Source organism: Azolla caroliniana, unplaced genomic scaffold, assembly GCF_043228905.1.
Source record: "Azolla caroliniana isolate FFs.n. ecotype wild unplaced genomic scaffold, voAzoCaro1.0.p SCAF_174, whole genome shotgun sequence".
NCBI lineage: Eukaryota > Viridiplantae > Streptophyta > Polypodiopsida > Salviniales > Salviniaceae > Azolla > Azolla caroliniana.
In genome coordinates this window covers 8,073-28,136 of record NW_028230609.1, presented here as the reverse complement: position 1 = coordinate 28,136, position 20,064 = coordinate 8,073, and the positions used below count along the sequence as shown (strand labels likewise).

General features: G+C 42.6%; 1 protein-coding gene across 2 annotated transcripts; it reads right to left on the bottom strand.

Moving 5' to 3' along the window:
- Window positions 1-573: 573 nt before the first annotated feature.
- Window positions 574-3,912, bottom strand: LOC147848923 (uracil phosphoribosyltransferase-like). 2 transcript variants are annotated; one of them, XM_087337954.1, is made up of 11 exons: window positions 3,734-3,912; window positions 3,466-3,544; window positions 3,201-3,259; window positions 2,793-2,873; window positions 2,621-2,702; window positions 2,393-2,441; window positions 2,149-2,210; window positions 1,981-2,048; window positions 1,308-1,363; window positions 1,167-1,214; window positions 574-893 (listed from the first exon to the last, which is right to left on the bottom strand). In XM_087337954.1, the coding sequence occupies exons 1-11, from the start codon at window positions 3,857-3,859 to the stop codon at window positions 842-844; spliced, it is 762 nt and encodes a 253-aa protein (XP_087194080.1). In that variant the 5' UTR covers window positions 3,860-3,912; the 3' UTR covers window positions 574-841. The 2 variants fall into 2 exon arrangements, with proteins under 2 accessions (XP_087194080.1, XP_087194081.1); XM_087337955.1 differs by having other exon boundaries at window positions 2,793-2,870.
- Window positions 3,913-20,064: the final 16,152 nt, after the last annotated feature.

Below are 20,064 nucleotides of genomic sequence, written 5' to 3'. Positions count from 1 at the left end.
ATACATTCATTATGTTCCTGGATGGGTTCTTTCCGTAGTGAAACTAGATAACAATCATTAGATTCTTGCATTTGACAATACATTCATTATGTTCCTGTTTTCATGTTCAAAAGAATGGATACAAAACCATGTTTCAAACCATAAGGTGCTACGCAGGTTAACAATCCATATCAATTCTTGCACTCGGTGCTACATTTATTAGATTCTTGCATTTGATAATACATTCATTATGTTCCTGTTTTCATGTTCAAAATTACGGGTAAAGAACCATGTTTCAAACCATCATAAGATCCAACTGATACCATGGAGCATTATATATTCACCACGTTCTTGCATTCGTTAATTATTCTTTCCTAGAGTCTGAAGGTGTTACAAGTTCAGTATGTATCCAATGGATACGAGTATGCTTACATATCTCTACCTGGTATTAATCAAGGGATCTCTCATAATTGAGTCATAAATAGAACACCAATTGAAATTGAGATGACACATTTCACTTGAAATATAATGTAAATTCCACGCATAATTTTATTTATGGATATTTACAAAATTTCTGAGGATTGCTAGGTAATGTTTACAAGTGAAATTTTTAAAAATGGTTCATGTATTATTACAAAAAAAAAGGTTCATGCATACCTTTACAAAAAGTAAAAGTAGGCTTTGGAAATCAAATCTTTTCCGCATTCAGAATCAAAATGCCAAAGGGTCATTCATTGTACACACAATCACATTAGTTGAATGATACACTCACATTAGAGTCATTGTTAGTACCAGATTTAAACCTGTACAGGAGCCTCGCATAGAAACTGCATAATACAGCTTGTATTTACAAAGAAAAGAATCATGTCCCATAGCTACGATCGCCAGCATCTCCGATACCAGGCACAATATCACTGCAAAGAATATTGAGTGTGATCAATTTACGAACTATTACTGCAAAGAACCCCGAAGATAAATTTATAAATATCACCACAAGGAATAGTAAAGATCAAACTAAGTCTCAAGTTACAGAAGATGATATATGGAGGAAATGCATATACATGTTAAAAGTGGTTTCGTGTCAAAATTGTCAAACAGAAGATCAATCCTATATGAACAATGCACGAAATGGAACCGAGTAGTCTCAAATTACAAAAGACTATCAGAAGATAGAATTGATTACTCACCCTCGTTCAGTAACTGCCTCATCTACAGTTGCTGCATATATTCGGAGCCTATAGAGGAACATATTACAGCATAAAGGTGCTCTTATTTAGGAACAATAGATTTTCACACGTTTTCAGGAAAAGATTCACATGTTTTTGTACCCAGGGAACTTGTTACTAAGTTGATCCAATGCTGGAGGCGTAACAGCAGCACATATCTGTGTGATACGACAGCCATGGTTAGGTGTCAAAGTTCAAAGCTCTGCTTATGCATGTTAAGAGACTGCACAAGTATCCATCCCACTGGGATCATCATAAACAAATTTGTAAACATTTTTATCTTTATTTCTAGCAGCAGCTCAGCTATAGTAGGTGCATGCAAGTTCTCACTCAAGAGTCAGATGGTTATTTGTAAGAGATTGATAAGAGCTTGTTGACCATTACAAATGACTTTTCCCCGTGGAGAGATGTGAGCAGGCATCTTAATACAAATAGTAAACAGATATTAGGAACCCATCCCCCATTCCTATGTTTCTAATATGAAAATATCCACCCTTCCAAAATGGGTGTATGAAGATATGAATTCTCCAATTTCCATAATGCCTGATAACATTAAATAAACCAACCTATATGTTCTCCTATCCATAATCAATGATACTAAGATTTTTTGAAGAGTTTATCTGCCCAAAGCATTAGCTACTTGGATAGAGATTTGCTTTTACCATTGACATGCAATGGCTCACCCAGAAGTTATTGGTCTCCTCCTCATATGCCTACCAATTATTTCTTTCCTCCATCCCAGTAATTAAACTAGACAGAAGGTTAAACAACTCACTACTCTTATCAGTCGGTGGTTCACATTTCGTTGCTTTAATAGCTCGATTGTAGAAATAAGTGTCTCACCTGCTTAATCAACACAGAAAAAACAGCTCATGCTCTTATATTCTGTTGGATCGTTTTTCTTACATCCTAGAAATGCGAAGATTTGATCCTGATTGCTAACCTGTGGCTAGCAATGCATCTGCAATAAGAACTCTGACACCATTTGGGAATTCATCTGGTAGCCTGAAAAGAATACAAATAGAAAATGATACATAGCATCTGACCAAAAGTCAGAAAACCTCATGAGATACCAAACCCAGCAAGCACTTCCTATTAGATTTTCTGTGTATGATTCTTATGAAATAAGGTAATTATCACATGATTCGATTCCCAACATGAAATGTTTCAAGGATGATTCAACTAACTTGTTCAAATAAAGGGTAGGCTTGAGTGTGACCTGATCTTGGCCAAATCCTGGCAAACCGAGATAAGAAAGGAATAGAAATTCCATGCTTACAAAATGTATTCAAAAGTGGTAACATAAAAATGGTCAATCAAGTAGAAAGCCCATAGCATGTGTAATAATAAAACATAGATTAAGAGAACTGAAAGATATTCATATCGAAAAGATATGACATTCCATGACTACTCACCAATGTGATATGTTTGTGTTGAGGGTAGAACAGAAGCCACATGTTCAACCAATACGAGCCCTTCTCGAAGCATGGGTATCACCTATAAGATTGCCACCAATAACAAGGAATCTGGACGTATTACTGGAAGAATGGATAATGGATATTCAATACATAAATAAAAAGTGCTCACCATTACAGGCTCTTGGCCATCAATAAAGTCCACATCTGCAACTCCATAGGGTGTTTGAACCTCACCTTTGATAGTTAGCTGCTATGTCACAAGTGTTCTAATACTTTGAAAAAAGGAAATGCATGATCAACTTTCTTAAATGAATACACAAAAACTACACTAGTAGGAGTTAGTTAAGTGTAGAGTAGGTTCATTGTGTCTTGAATGCATAACTACATTATTAGGATCTTAATGAATCACCTTAATATGATTAGGAGGTTCATCAAACTCCAGTTATGTAGTACGATTAGGATAATTAACCCCAAGTAATTTACTATGCCTATGCCCATAATATACTTGGTCTATGAAAGCATCCAATTTCAACAACCTGAACAACATTGACAATATGAAACGTAACATTGTACTCACTAGCCAGTCCCTAGCAGCTTCATATATAAGAAATCTTCCCAATTCAGCCAAAGCATTTTCTAGTGTCAAACATGATCAAGACAAAACAAGAAAATAATGATAAGAAAAGAGAACTAAAACAGAATAATAACATCTGAGTAGCCAAGAAAAGGGTTTCTCTTTGTACGAAAATAAATTAAAACTTAAAAAGTACTAAATTGAGTGAGTAATCTTTGAAAGCTAGCATTAAAAAGAGCCCCAAAATAAATAGAAAATTTATACATACTGAAAATGGATGGTGGAGTGAGTTCGTCCCGAAGGATAGATAACCAATGTTTGATAAGTGGATGTGGAGGCACAAAAACCTGTAATTACATACCAAACCCTAAAATATGTATGTATATATACATATATATACAAAATAGGGTATATATATACTCTCATCACAAATGCATAAAAACAGAGAAGAAGAAGAAGAAGAAGAAGAAGAAGAAGAGGAAGAAAATTACCCAGAAAATTAAAAACATATATATTTCTTTATTTATTTTTCCTACCAGTGTTAATTCTTCTCCAATTCTTCGTTGAATTAGGGTTGATGCAGGGAACCAAACGAAGGGAACATTGTCATTCTTGGTATGTTGAGGTGTACTAGTATCATCAGAGAACCTCAAGCAATGCATTTCTTTGTACGACCAGAGTAATGGACAAACTTTTTGGAAGAAATAGAGCAATCTACAAACTCTTTGGTAAGAACAGAGTAATCAAATTATATATGTATGGATGTGTGTATATATGTATATGTATGTATGTATGTATGTATGTATGTATGTATGTATGTGTATATATAATATATATATATATATATAATATATATGTATAACAGTATATGTATATATATACAGTTTGTGTGTGAAAACAGAGCAACCTTCCTATGCCTTTCCTACACACACATTTATTTATTCTCTAGAATGAATGAATGAATGAAGACACAGAATTAATTGCATGCTATCAGTATTTTGTATTGAGCATTTGTGTACATATTACTTTAATGTATGTATATGCATGTATGGTTGTAATTTGTAGGCCTCTAGTATGTATACTATATATATGTACATAAAACATTTGGATTCATTTGGGTTGTATGTGAGATTAGGTTTCTAAGTAGTTGCACACCAACAAGAAATTGTGTATATATATAATGCTATGTTTATATTTAATGATCAATTGTATACTATCACTTTGTGTGTGTGTGTGTGTGTGTATATTGCTATCTTTATATTTATGATCGATTGTATACTATCGCCATTGTACGATAATGCACTCTTCTCCATCATAACGCTCATAATCCATGCTTATGAAACTTCGACAAATTGCACCAAAACACAATGTGCTACTATTATTCAATAGCAGAATGTGAAACCATTTTTTTTGCTTTGGCTTCTAACGTAAACTTGCACATAAGGACCTGATTACAACTGCACACATATATGTCATGTACTTACGTGTACAGATCGCTCGATTGTGTCTATTGGACCGAGCATTGTTTGTGTTGTAGAAAATCAGATGGCTCCACAATGAGCAATAATGGAGATAATAAAAACCAATTATTGATCTAAAGGTATCCTATCGTATGACATATTTGTAATTGTGGGTATCATACGTATGTTTAAAATCGATCCATTGATTTAATAAACCAACAACATAATCCATTACAATATGAAAATGAACATGCATGATAGTGTAGTGCTAGAGCATGTGCTTTGTAACTTGGTCAAGTGGACCAATGGTTATGGTTTTGAGTCTCAAGCAATGAGTCTAACATTGCACTTATAATATGAAAAAATCTTCATGTTTTTTGCTTGAGATATTGCATACTAGAGGGTTTCTCCTAAAACAAGATTTTAGTTGTTCTACTTCATATTGTGCGTTTAGGATGATGTAAACTATTACGTTTCTCCTAAAAGAACTTTTAGAAACCAAAACCCTTGTGTGGCCTTTGAGAATAGATAATCCTATATATCATAGAATGCATATAAACATTTGTAGCATACCATAATTTTATGTCGAAGGCAACTACATATTTAGTGATACCCTTGTCTGACTACTACACTTATTCAACCATATGTGAACCTTTTTATTGTCTCTCGACTTTTCGACTCACTTTCTAGAGATGTGTTGACAATAAGTTTTTTGGGGAAACTTTCTTGGCATGTACAATATTCAACCTTTTTGACTAGCCTTTTGGCCCTTGGGCATGATATTTTGATAGTATACACTTAGTAATTGAACCATCTTCATAAATGAGTGCTAACTGTTAGATGCATAAAATCTTTAGCCTAAGGAAGAGACATATTGTGCAAAGGAATTCAAGGACAAATTTTAGAATTGGTTGAGAATCATTAAAGCCATAACTAGATCAATTGTGTTTGGTTTACTTAAATATGTTTGCGTATGAATGTGTCTAAAGGACAATGAGAGGGTATATTTAGAGCCTTATGTGTTTAGCACTCATTAGTACAAAGTCATTAATAACTCAACCATTTATGTTGCATTGCATGTACCCCACTTGTTAGGAGAATCATTGTGATTCGGTAAATAATGAATTAACTCCTTTTGTTTTCCCTTATAGAGAAGAAGATGTACGTGAAAAAAACTCCATAAATGGCTTAGAGACAAGAAACAAGAAAGGAGAACATCCAAACTTCAAATTGTTGTTTCAAGGTCAAAACCCTTGTTTGTGTAACAGAGACCGTGATTCACATGAAAACATAAAAAGTTGGAAGTTCTTTCTCGGAATCTAAACCAACCCCATTGTCATACTTGTCTTTAGCATGACTAGTGACTTGCATACTAAAAATTGCCAGGGGAAATTTTTTTCTCCTTCTTGGAATGGATATATTTAGAACATTTTGAATGCATGGACAATTTTATGTGTGTTTTATACTCATGATTTTTCTCTCTATAGTATTGGTGTGGAAACTTATGCTAGTATTCATCAAATTGGGTGCACAATGATCTCTAGAATTATCATATCCACTTTGAATGGAGCTTTTGTTGGTATTTATAATCTGCATGGTTGTTGAGATTCATTTAGTTATGGAGGATCAAATGACATTTAGTTATTTATATTAAAGCAACAAGTAACAACATATTAAAAGTATCATTTATATATTCTACAAAGTGGAAGGCTATTAGCCCCTTTTGCATGGGGTTGTCCACACTTCGGTGTCCACACTAGGATCATATAAGGTAGGGGTAGGAGATGTTGTGACTTGTAGGGAGACTCCTCAACGAATAGTTGATCAATGCTCATTACCGAGGGAGTGTGATGCATCTCAAAAAGTGTGGGCATAACCTTTTATAATGATTTACCTTTCCATTTAATAAATTTATTATAGCTTTTTCATGAAACCAAATTTTCATGTCAAAGAGAAGGTGGCATAAGAGTTGTCATCGATATGTTGTATATAAATGATGCATTTTGTGACAATAATATTTCCTGAAAGCTGTCTTCAAGCTATCATCTAAAAGTGACAACTAATAACAGAGTACGAATCAAACAGTAAAGTGGTACCTTCATTGTTTCATCAACTACCAACAAGATGATTAAGTCAACTTACTGCATTTTACAAAGTTTGCTTACAATCACTGAATGCATTCGTCCATTAGCAATTCCTTCTTTTTTTGCGAATACAATTTGTAGAGCGGACAAGCTCAACCGGATCCGGATCGGCTGAATAAGCCAGAGCCGGATTGATATCCGAAACGGAGAACCGGATAGGTATCTGGATCGTTATCCGGAACTAAGAGACAGATTGGATTGTAACCGGTAGGTTGTTAGAGGTCCACAATCCTAGCCTAGTACTGTTATCGGTTAGGAACACAGCCTAACCTCAGTCCTTCGGGGTAGGCTCAAAGAGATCGTGGTACAGGGAATGGCCATGTGTACTATGCGTAACTACATCGTAGTCTAACGTCATGGTGTATTGGCTATTTGTGAGGTAAGACATGAACTTGGAGACGGTTACAACCGAGCTCCTATCGTGCGTAAATACACAACGACACTTACTCATCTTAAACAATTACGCTAGGTATTGACACAGAAATAGCAACACAGGAAACTCTAGAGACCGAGATAAGAGAAGACAGAAACTGTATTAAACGACTATGCTCAAAATTGCGTTAGCTCTTACAATGTTCATATGCCCTTTATATACATAGGGCCTAGTCGGTTACGCTTCCCGTGTGAACTGTTACACGCGTTACTTCAACGCTTCTATTATAATAATACGCCTCTTTATCATGCATTATTTACATTTGTCCACTTACGGCGGACAACAAGTACGTAGGCATATTTCTTGGAGTTAGTGTCAGTCGCTTGTATGAGCATTGAAGTACATGTCAATACTTTAAAGGACTTGTATAAAAGTGCTCACTAAGCACATTGTATGTACAAAGTGTTATTATTTTGAATTTAGCTTATGCTGTTCTGCTCTCTTTGTCTCTCCCGTTCTCTATCCGTGTGATTCAAGCTTCCATTAAACCTGTGTGTATTTTCTGTAGCTATCCGAGTAAACCGGTTTGTCAAAGCTTCCGCACATTAACTTTGAAATGGTATTAGAATGCAAGGGTTGAGAACCTCTATTGCCGACAAACGATTTCCATAGACGAACCCTAACTTCTGAAAGCACAGACCGAAAAGAGGGAAGATATGGACAAAAGCATGGCGAGCTCGCTTCCTACTGAAAAGCTCGACCAGAGCAACTATGCATGAAATGTTGGTACTGCTGGAGAAGCGTGCCGATTCGGATAAATCCGGATCTAGAAAGGCCGGACAAGGGAACTGGCAAAGCTCCCACTACACAGAAGGATTAGAAGGATCCACAACCGGTAAGACTGGAAAAGGGCCAGCCTTTGTGATGAAACACAAAGCGAACTCGATGAACAAGACCACTTCCGGATCAGAGGAAGTGTGGTACATTGATTCTGGAGCATCCAACCATATGACGAGCCATGAAGAGTGGTTCTCATATTTGGAAAAACCGGAAAAATCGGGAGTTGTCGAAACCGGAGATGACATTCCTCACCCGATCGTGCATGTTGGAGAAGTCCCCTTGAGTCATGTCAGACAACAAGGGAAGCTTATGAATGTGCTTCACATCCTGACAATCATGAAGAACCTGGTGTTGGTCGCGCAGATCATCGACCAAGGGATGTAGGTGTGGTTTACACATCTTGGGTGCTTCATTGAGGAAGAGGGTCAGATCATCGCGCAAGGGTGTTGGGACAGGAGGATGTTCATCATCAACACCAATGACGTAGGCACTGCCTTGTTCGCAAAAGGACAAACAATCGAGTTAGATATCGACTTGTGGCAGAAGCGGATCGACCACGTCAACTATCAAAGGCTTGTTATCTCTTCTTCGGAGATACACCTTTGATTACTTCCTGAGTAATCGGGTCAAGGAATTGTGGTTACGTAGGAAAGACAAATAAGGCCGAACAGGCCGATTCACTATGAAAATGTCCGGCCACAACCGGTCTTACGACTTATACTTATAACTTGGATAGAAAACCCAATAGTAAAGATGAATGTTTAATGACATGAGAAGATAGACCCACAATTGTGTATTATAAGATTACTGCGTAAACGATTACACAACTCACGGTTGAAATTTCTATTCACTCCCTCTAACAGGAGAAAAATAGACATACATATATAATTTTCTCTGCCTAGTATAATAAGAGTATCTCCCTGTCTTAAAGCTATATAGACATCTCTCTTTACCCACGCTCCCTTCCTACTACTATTGCTCGCTTTTTTATAGTTTCTGTTTCTTCTTGGCACGCTTCAACCACCTCACTGATTTTCCGGTTTTTATTCTCGGCTGCATTTAATTCATTCGACTACTTCCTTCACGCTTGGTCAATTCTCCTTTTCACCTACATTTACCTACTTGCTTCTTTTAGATACGTTCCACACTTCATAACCTTTGTCCCACGGATAACACTTGGCACGCCTGTGGGACATTTCCTTGCACATCGAACCCCAAAGCAAAACTTCTAAAATAGAAATCGAAAAAATAAAAAAAATCGAAATGCTATATAGTTGAAAAAACTTCGCTATGGTAGCCCCATTCTTCTTCCAAAATTGTGAGGATATCCTCTGATTGTGGATACGTCAGTTCTTGAGGTGGGTCTTCATTTGTGTGCTCGTTGGCATGTAACTCGACCGATATATCGAGTTGTTGGTCTTGAGTCTCCTTCGTGGATTCTGGAACCATTGCCTCTGTATGTGGTTCGATGATCTGTGCATCCACTTTCTCTGTTTCTACTCTCAACTGTGGTTCCTCTTCTTAATTCAGTGCCTGTGCGGCTTCCTTGGTTACATGGCCTGTTGATGCATGTGCGACGGCTTATGCTTCCTTTTTAGCTAGGATGTGCTAGTGTTCATAGGCTTCCACATCTAATCTCAACAACATCTAATTGTCGTTGAATTCCTCAAGAAGGTGTCTGATTTTCGTGGTGTGCATTTGTGCTAGGGCGCGGAATTCCTTGGTGAGGTCTTTGCGGAGGATTTGGATGTTGTTCTCATCCATCTTGTAGAAACCACGACCCTCTTTTGTCTTATTTTCGGCGTCTGCTCGGAAGACTTGTAACTCGGCTGCTTGAGCCGACCATTCATTCCAGCCTCGAGTGACTATCTCCTCGACTTTCTGATTTAGCCGTACTCGGTGCTTGGTCACTAGGGCTTTGATTCGTGCTTCACCCATTTCATATTTGGCTCGGACGGTGTTTAGTTCATCTTGACCTTTCGCTGCGTCCCGTTCGAGCTTGGTTTTGAGGATCACACACGATGTTGTAACGTTGGCGAGTTGTGATTCTAGTGTATGCATGTCGTAGCGTCAGAGGAATTGTGGAGATTTGCAATTCGAGTTCTAGGGTCATGGAGATTTGCAACTGGTGAAGGGACTCTGACAATGCCGCTCGTTGCTTCTCAGTTTCATCTAACTAGTGAAGGAGCCGACTTGAGTGGATCTGGAGTTCCGAGAGTTCATTTTTAAAGATACGACTTCGTCGGATGTTTGGCAAGGTGCCCTTCGATGCTCTTGCTCTGCTTCCGCTAACTTTGTTGCTGCGAGGTCCTACACGGCCTTGAGAGTCGTGGCGGCATTTTTTTCTGTGGCCTGGAGCTGGGTCGTCTGTGCGTCTAGCAGATGTTGGAATTCGGCCTTGCGCTTTGTGGCTTGTGCCGAGAGTTGGTCTGCTTTGGCTCTAGACTCTTTGTATCACTCCTTGGCCTTGTCGACAATTGCCGTTTGGACTGCGAGCTCCTCATCATAGTTGCGGGTTGGGACCTTGGTCGCGACTATGGCTAGTACAGAGTCGGTTGGCTTGTCAATTTGAGTGAACTCCTCCACAGGTTCGAGAGGGTGTGTTTCGTCTGTTTGTGTGTATACCTTGATAAGAGTGGAACCAGGGGGTGGTAACGCGAGAAGGTTGGGTCCGCTTGTTTCTTGGAGCTGTTGTTGAAGCTCAGTCAGGCGGCTTTCCGAGGCCTGCCATAACTCCGTGGTCGTTTTCGCCTGTTTGCGTGCCTGTTTGTTGCTGACATCCATATCTTTGGCCACGCGAGTGGTTTTTTTCCAGTTCACGATAGACTTCGACCAACGCCGTGTTGAGCTCAGGTAGCTCGATCCGTGCTCGACATGTTTTGGTAACTCGCTTGCGTCCGACTTTTTGTAGCTTTGGCTCCTCATTTGATTCGAGCTCGTTGGCTAATGCTCGCTCGACCATCTGTTGTCCGGCATGATCTTGAGCCATGCGGGCTGTGGCAGCAACCTTGAGGCGAGCTAGGAAGTCGATGAGCTCGTATGTTGTGCCGTATTTTAAGATTGCGCCAAGCTCGTAAGACTTAACAGCAGGTCTGTGAAGGTCAGTACTTCCTCCTCTAAGAAACAGGAAGGTTGCCCTTGCTCTATGTGTCCTGTTAAGGCTAAAGCCTTGTTGGTAACCACTGCCACTGTCTTTTCGGGTGTGATGACTAGTTGCCGGTCCTCGACCACCATAACCCACTTTGCCAAATTTTTCGAGCCGTGGTGTCTTTGACATAGTGCCTGCCGGCGATTCCATAATGTGTTTTCCGTAGGATTGCATCCTTTTGGAACTATCACACCGTTGTCCGAGCCCTTGTAGTAGAGTGTTTCCGCGAACAGGCAAAAATTCTGGCAACGGACTGCCAACCATTTCTTGGCATCTAAGTCAAATGGTCGGGTGGAAGTCCGGTGTTTAGGAAGTGCATCATGTCATGTATCCATTCGTCCTTGCTTTTGGTATGTGTTGTGGCCGCATCAATACTGAAGAGATAGCCGTCGGGCTTGAATCATCATATACTGTTTCCGTTGGTTCCCCCGATTCGAGTCGACTTAGGTAGTTCGCCACCACATGTTGCACGCCTACCCAATGGTGTATGTCGAATTCGAATTCTTGGAGTAGTAACATCCACCGTGTCAATCGGCTAGTTAGTGCCTACTTGTTGACGAGGTATAGTAACGCCAAGTGATCCACATTGAATGTAAATTTTCGGCCTGAGTAGATAGTGTCGAAATTTTGTTGTATTGTATACCATGCCGAGTGCCTCATGTTTCATTGTCGAATAATTCTTCTCGGCTATCGAGAGACGTTGGCTAGCATAATATACTGGTTGATACCAGTTTGGAGGCGTCTTTTGCATGAGGGCACTCCCGATGGCCACGTTCGACACGTCAACAAAAACGTGGAAGGGTTGTGATCAGTTGGGAGGTTGCATCACCGGTGCATGTGATAGCATTACCTTAAGGGATTAGTAAGCGTCTTCTGCCATTGCTGACCATCGAAATAGAACCGATGGACCGCTACGTGCAAGGGTGTCACGAATTTGGCCAGGTAACGCAACATTTGATTGTGCCATCTAATTTGGCCCAGAAACCGATTGAGAGCTTTTGCTATGGTCGGGGCTGGAGCATTCAAGATGGCCTACACTCGTCACGTAAAATGCACACTTGGCAGGGTTTAAGCTCAGCCGAACTTGCCGGCATCGCTCAAGACAAAAGCGTAAGTAACCGAGGTGCTCAATCTGCTAGCCGTACATGACAAAATCATCGAGAAAGACTTGCATAAAGGCCGCAATGTAATCTTCGAAAATTTCGGCGATAAATCTTTGGACGGTAGCCGACCCCATCTTTAATCCGAACATCATGACGACTACCACGAAAATGCCCCATTTTGTTATGAATGCTGTCTTTTCTCGGTCGTCGTGGTGCACGTGGAGTTGATTATACCTGTTGAAACCATCTAAAAAACTATAATATTCATGGTCGGCCATCGCGTCAAGCACTCCATCTGTGAACGGAAGAGGAAAGGCATTTGTGACGGTTGCTGCATTCAGCTTGCAAAGGTCAACACAGACCCGTATTTGACCATTTTTCTTCGGGATGACGACAATAGGGCTTAACCATTTTGCCTGTTTAACTGGCCGAATGAACCCTACTTGAAGGAGTTTGTCGATTTCGTCCTTTACTTTGGCCGCGTAATTGGGATTCATGCGGTAGCGGTGTTGCTGTACTAGTCGTGCATCATGCTGAAGATGAATCTGGTGTTGATAGTATTGGGGATATAACCCCTTCATGTCGTTGTATGACCAAGCAAACATATCTTGGCATTTTGTGAGTAGTCCAACCAAGGTTGAACGTTTGTCACAAGATAGTTCCTTTGTGTTTTTTAGGGTATGTGGCTCAATGGAGGAGCCAAGATTGATATCCTCTAGTTTGGATGCCCTCACTCATTGAGAAATCACCAATTCACGGTCAGGTGCATCGTGAGCATGCCGTAATTCATCAATGAACGTTGGATCAGGTTCTTGATGAACCTCGTTCTCTTCAGTGGCTGGCTCCGATACGTACGGTCTAACAACCGTGAGGACATTGATTTCAAACAAAGGGACAATCGTCGAATGTTCCTCCAGGAAGTGGTCAACTTCTTCATGGGCAAGTCCGGCGAGCATGTGGACTCGTTCGGCATATAACAGAGTGGTGTCTTGAGGTGTAGCGATCCATTCCTTTGTGATGACACAAACCTTGGTTTTATTGCGTCGGAACGAGATCATATTCCTCTGCCAGTGGTCCTTAATCTTAGTCGTGTGCCACCACGGACGATCGAGCAGTATTGGGTACGCACTGAGAGAATCGAGGCGTAACATCACCGTTGAGATTGTGAAGGTGTGGCCTCCAAGGATAAAATCGAGGTGTGGAATTAACCCCATTGGTCGAACCGAGCGGGTATCCGCCATTCGAAGCCAGAATGGACATGGCTCCCATCGGGTGATGCTGAGGTCATGACATGTGGCCTCACTGATAACTTTGACACTGGAGCCACCATCGACAATGCAGATGTGAACATCTCGCCCTTTGATCATGAGCTTAACCGCGGGGTTCTGGGAGTTCATTAATGGTGGACCTACGCCCGGCTTGGCAAGGTGTATTAGCAGGGTGGTTGGCTCTTTGCCGGTTGTTAGGGATACCACTATGTCCTTCAATCGTGGAAGTAATTGTAGAATCTTATGCAAGGGCATGGAGCTTTGGCAGCTTGTGAGGGCTTGCCAAACAGGGTCATCGTCTGTCGACCCGGTAGGTTGAGAGGAGGCTGATGGACAAATAGTGATATCTTTCATCTCGGTATGCATTTTATTGGTGTTTGCGTGATTTTCTGTCTCTATCCATTGCTTGGCAGCTTGCCCGACTTTGTCCTGTATTTCCCATTGTGTTTTCTGGGCGTTACTTTGGGTGGTGACTTGTTGGACGTCAGCCATAATGATATTTATTAGAGGTGCTTTTCTGCGATCATTTGTTGGGCACTGGGTGGCATAATGCCCCGGTTGGTTACAATTAAAGCACGTCACCGGTGCCGAGTTGTTGGATTCCCCGTGCTCGAACTGAGATGTTTGATGTTGTCAGCGGTGTTCTTTTCAAGCCAACGAGGCGTAGGGTTGTGCGCGGGGAGTGTTTTCTAGAGACTCGGAGTGTGCGGGGGATTGTCAAATATTGGGGCATGGAGGGTCATGACTTTGATATCTTGGTTCATAGTAATCCTCCAGGTTGTAATCATATCGATAATAGTCGTTGTCTGGATGATAACGTTCGTTGCGATATCGGTGGCAGTTGTCCTCGGGTCGAGGTCGATTATCTGACCGATAACGCAGCTCCTTAGGTTGGTACTGGTTATCCTGGCGAAAGCGATCTGGCTTGGGTCGATAACCTTCTTCACGGTGATGCCGATCGTTGTACCGCGACCGTTCGGCGTCCCTATTCCGAGGTGGAGGACGATCATCTTGTTGAGGGCGATCGTGGTGTGGTTCAATCTATCGTACAGGAGCAAAGGCTCTACGATTAACCATATTGTATTCACATCGCTCGATCGTATGTACCTGAGAATGGTAGATCGGGCAGTGTGCACCAAGGGCAATCCACGACCAAGTGGCCAGAGTTCGAGCACGTTGTGCATTGAAGAGCCTGCCTAAACTGGGTTTCTTCTTGTGTTGGCAAGGTGTTTTGGAGAGAGCCCATCGAGAAAGAATTGCTATGGTGTGCTCTGTCCAAAGGTAAGACGCGAGCGACCACCTGCTTGATGGTTTGCTGTGAAAATCGGTCAAGGCGAGCATTGTTCGTAGAGGCTCCCGGAGTCCGGCAAGGAATGTTTCTTTTAAATGATTGGTCGACACATCCCGCGTGAGTTGCCGACAGAGATCCTGAAATCGGAGCGTGAACTAAGAAACCGTTTCGTTCGGTTCCTGTGCAATAGTGTAGAATTGGCGGAGCAATTCTCGCTTGGGTATCTCACGGTGAAAAAGTCCAAGGAAGTGGGTGTAGACATCCTAGAATGTCGTGAACTCCCTCGGATCGTTGTGGGAATACCACCGTGTAGCGGGTCCATCGAGGGCTAGTGTGAACTCCGAGATCTTGGATGCATCGATCTCTAGAGTGGTGAGACGCTGCATTGAATGGTTGGCTTGCCAAGTGGACAGAAAAGAGCGGATGTGGGATTCCGCATCGGGACAATCTATATAATGGGGATATGGTTATGACATGGTGTCGAAGTCCAGGTCTTTTGGTAACACCGGAAAGGGATTGTATTCAGCTTCGTTAACTTCGGGGGGGCTCGAGGGTGCAACGGGAACAGAGCCTATGTGCGACTGGGTGTCTAGTGCCGTTAATGGCGAGTGGTGTGACTCCGGTGGCTCCGGCAATGATTGCTTTGTGAGCGCGGAGTCGGAAGTTTCCTCGGTTGGCTCGACACTGCGGGATGGTAGTTGAGAACGCGTGGTGCGGTTGGGGGTTTCTTCCTACGTTGTTCCTTGTGTTGCACAACGTGAACCAGGCCTGCCAAATTGTGTTATGTCTTGTTTGGAGATACACCTCCGATTACTTCCTTGGTAATCGGGTCAAGGAATCGTGGTTACGTACAACGGAAAAATAGGGCCGAACATACCGATCGACTATGAAAATGGCCGGCCACAACCGGTCTTATGATTTATACTTATAACTCGGACAAAAAACCCAATAGTAAAGATGAATGTTTAATGACACGAAAAGATAGGCCCACAATTGTGTATTATAAGATTACTGCATAAACGATTACACGGCTTAGGGCCGAAATTTCTATTCACTCTAACAGGAAAAAAGTAGACATACATATATAATTCTCTTTGCCTAGTATAATAGGAGTATCTCCCTCTCTTAAAGGTATACAAACATCTCTCTTTGCCCACACTCCGTTCCTACTACTACTACTTGGATTTTTATAGTTTCTGGTTCTTCTTAGCGCGCTTCAACCACCTCTCTGATTTTCTGGTCTTTATTCTCAGTTGTGCGTAATTCATTCGGTACTTCCTTCATGCTCGATGGATTCTCCTTTTCACCTACCTTTACCTACTCGTTTCTTTTAGATTTGTTCCACACTTCATAACCTTTGTCCCACAGATAACAAGGCTTCAAGACTTGCAATTGAAACAGGTTGTCTTCGGATTGACGAAATTTAGTGGTTGAAAGGCTCAAATTTGCGAAGCGTGCCAACTCGGGAAGCAACACCGGCTTCCGTTCCTCACCGAAATAAACCGAACCCGTAACAAGCTCGACTTGATACATTCAAATGTATGGGGACCGGCATAGAACGTTAGTCTTGGCGGGTGTCGATATTTCGTCTCCTTCATCGACGACTACAACCGGCACACATGGATCTACCTGATCAAAAGGAAAAGCGAATTTTTCGACTATTTCCAGAACATGCAAAGTCTTGTGGAACGGCAAACGGAGTGGAAAATCAAGTGCCTGTAGTCAGATGGCAGAAAAGAATATTTTTCTAGCCTATTCAACAGTTATCTACAACAGAAAGGAATTCAGAGGGAATTCAGTTGTAGATACACATCAGAACAAAACGGTGTGGCCGAAAGGAAGAATTGGTCAATTGTGGAGGCAACACGGGCAATGCTGGAAGAGAAGAGCATACCCAAGTTCTACTAGGCCGAAGTGGTCCAAATGGCTGTCTACATCCAAAACCAGATCGGGGACAAGGTGCCAACACATGAACTGTATTTCGGGCGGAAGCTGAACTTAAGACACCTCAAGGTATTCGGTAGCATTGTTTATGTGCATGTGCCGGATGAGAAGCGGAGAAAGTTGGACCCGAAGTCGCAGAAGTGTATCAGTGTTGGCTACTCACATGAACAAAAGGGTTATAAGTGCTATATCCCCTGAACAAAACAAGTTCGAGTGAGCTGAGATGCCGAATTTGATGAGTCGGCATCATGGTACTTTCGAAAGACTCTGACCCCCAATTCTGACCAGATTCTGGAAGATGAGGCTAGTGAGCCTCAATTGATACAGGCAGAAGATGAAGAAGGATTTGGTACTCTAGACGAGAGTCCGATCTCATTCCGGCTAAGTGGGCCGAATGAGCGATTGAGTTGGAACAACCAGTCAGATGAAGAGTCGACGAGTAGTGGAGACTCGGCTGTGCTCTCCCTGTGTAAGGAACCAAGGAAACTGTTCACACGCAAAGAGAAGGGGATGAAGAAGATGCTGGAGTATGACATCGACAGAGAAGAGTCAGATTGGAGCAAGAACAACTCCGGAAAGAACAAAGACGGACCTTCGGGAACAAAGTCCAAGCCGACCAAGAGGGCCTTGAAATCGGCAAATGAGAAGTTGTGCCAATCCACCCGCCAGAAGAACCCCGTAAAACGGTATGGGTACAATGAGTACATGGTGCATCACTATGCGTACATGACAAAAGTGGCAGAAGTGCGTGAGCCGGAGAGCTATGCAGAAGAGAAAAGGATGCATAATGGCGTGCCGCTATGGAGAAAGAGATTTGGGCACTTGATGCCAACGACACATGGGAATTGGTTGACCTTCCCCGACACTGTAAACCGATTGGCTGGAAGTGGGTTTTCCAGGTGAAGTACAATGCCGACAGTTCGGTCAACCGGTACAAGGCCCGGTTAGTGGCCAAAGGGTATGCGCAAACCCACAGAATCTATTATGACGAGACCTTCACTCCGGTAGCGAAGATGACAACGATTCGTGTGGTGCTGGCAGTTGCTGCGACAAGGGGGTGCCATCTTCACCAAATGGACGTGAAGAATGCGTTTCTTCAAGGTGACCTTGAAGAACAGGTCTGCATGATCCAACCCCCCGGTTTTCAATCGGCAATGTGCCAACTCAAAAAGTCCCTTCACGGCCTAAAGCCAGCTCCCCGTGCTTGGAATTCGAAGATCATGCACCAGTTGTGTAAGATGGGGTTTGCGGCCTCGAAGTCAGACTCTTCACTATTTATCCAGAAAGGTCTGGTATGTATCCTGCTATATGTAGGTGATCTAGTCATCACCGGACTTGCTGAAATCAGCCGAGTGAAGTCCCAATTGTTGGATGCATTCAAAATGAAGAACCTGGGTGACTTTCATTATTTCCTCAGGATCGAAGTGATCCATACCCCCTACGACATATTGCTTTCACAACGACACTATGTGTTGAATATGTTCTATAAGTTTGGTATGACGGATTGCCGACGAGTCTCCACACCCTTGGATCGGAACCTCAAGCTTCATCCCGACTCCGGACCGGCCTGCAATGAGAGACAGTTCCGACAGATTGTCGGAAGCCTTATATAATTAACAATCACCTGACCCAACATCAGCTATTCGGTCGGGATGATAAGTCAATTCATGTAGAAGCCAACAGTGGAGCACCTTCAGTGTGCACACCGAATACGGAGGTATGTTAGCGGCACTAAGGACCGGGGACTGTTATAACAACCGGTATACTCGAAAAGCTAGTCGGATATACATATGCCGATTGGGACGATGATGCGTTGGATCATCGGTCTACATCTCTGGTTACATGTTCTCTCTAGGTAGCGCGACTATTGCGTGGAGTAGCAAAAAGCAGCCGACTATGGCTCTATCGAGCACTGAGGTTGAGTATCGAGGTGCTACCGTTGCCACCTGTGAAGCCATATGACTTCGACAGCTGCTGCAAGACCTCCGGATCGAAGTACCGACTCCGATCCCAAACCACTGTAACAACAAGTGCATTATCACTGCGATAACATGCAACTAGCCAAGAACCTTGTGTTCCATGCTCGGACAAAGCACATACAAGTGCATTATCACTTTGTGCGGGAGCGGGTCCTCAACGATGAAGTCGAACTTTGATATGTCCAGATGGATCGGCAGGTTGCCAACATCTTCACCAAGGCACTCGGAACCTACAAGTTGCAACATTTTTCGGAGATGCTTGGTCTTCAGCATCTCGACATGCCGCCCTTGAGGGGGAGAAAGGAGGAAACTAGGAAAATAGGCAAACGCACTGGACAAGCAGCTAGAGAGAAGGAAATGACTGAGGCAGGGGGAGACAAGAAGAAAAAGGAAGTTGAGTCCACTAAAGAAGTCAGCACATCCGATAAAGTCAGAACAAGCGGCAACGACGGTAGAGTCAAGAAGGACAGAGCCGACCGGAGGAAGAAGGCCAAGACCTAGACGTGGTCTGACGTGGTGAAGGGCCTGAAGGTTGAAGAAGAATTGTAGACAACCAATTCGGACAAGAGTTAGAACGAATCGGAGGCAGCCGATTCGGAGTAGTGGAATCAAGAGAAGGCCAAACAGACGAGGAGGCGGCTGAAGTCAACACCGACACGGAGGAACTGATAGGTCAAGAAGCGCCAAAGTCGCAACAACAACGGAGCTGAGATGGGCCTGTTGAGTAGACATGCCGACCGAGAAGGTCAAGAGGCGCAGAGCCGGAGGGGTCGTGGGAAGCGGAACCGGACGGGTCGAGGAGCGCGAGCAAGGCGAGAAGATGCCAGAAGAAGCCGACTACAAATCTCGACAAACACTAACACAACAATCCGACTTGAAGTTGAGCTTGAGGTTGAGTGTTGAGCAGACAAGCTCAACTGGATCCGGATCAGCTGAATAAGCCAGAGCCGGATCGGTATCGAAAACGGAGAACCGTATAGGTATCTGGAACCATGAGTCGGATCGGAGAGACCGATTGGATTGTAACTGGTAGACCGTTAGAGGCCCACGGTCCTAGCCTAGTACGTAGGCATATTTCTTGGAGTTAGTGTCAGTCGCTCGTATGAGCATTGAAGTACATGTCAGTCCTTTTAAGGACTTGTATTTTGAATTTAACCTTATGTTGTTGTGCTCTCTCTGTCTCTCCCGCTCCGATTCAAGCTTCCATTAAACCTATGTGTATTTTTTGTTGCGATCTGGGTAAACCGGTTTGTCAAACCTTGTTCTTGTTGAGAATAAAATTCCTTTTTTAATTTAATATTGTGTTGAATAGGATGC

Coding starts and splice junctions, on each gene's coding strand:
- LOC147848923 (XM_087337954.1), bottom strand. CDS start 3,859: ATGCATTGCTTGAGGTTCTCTGATGATACTAGTACACCTCAACATACC. Junction 2,703..2,792: donor ATGGCCAAGAGCCTGTAATG/GTGAGCACTTTT, acceptor GCAATCTTATAG/GTGATACCCATGCTTCGAGA. Junction 2,442..2,620: donor AACACAAACATATCACATTG/GTGAGTAGTCAT, acceptor TCGGTTTGCCAG/GATTTGGCCAAGATCAGGTC.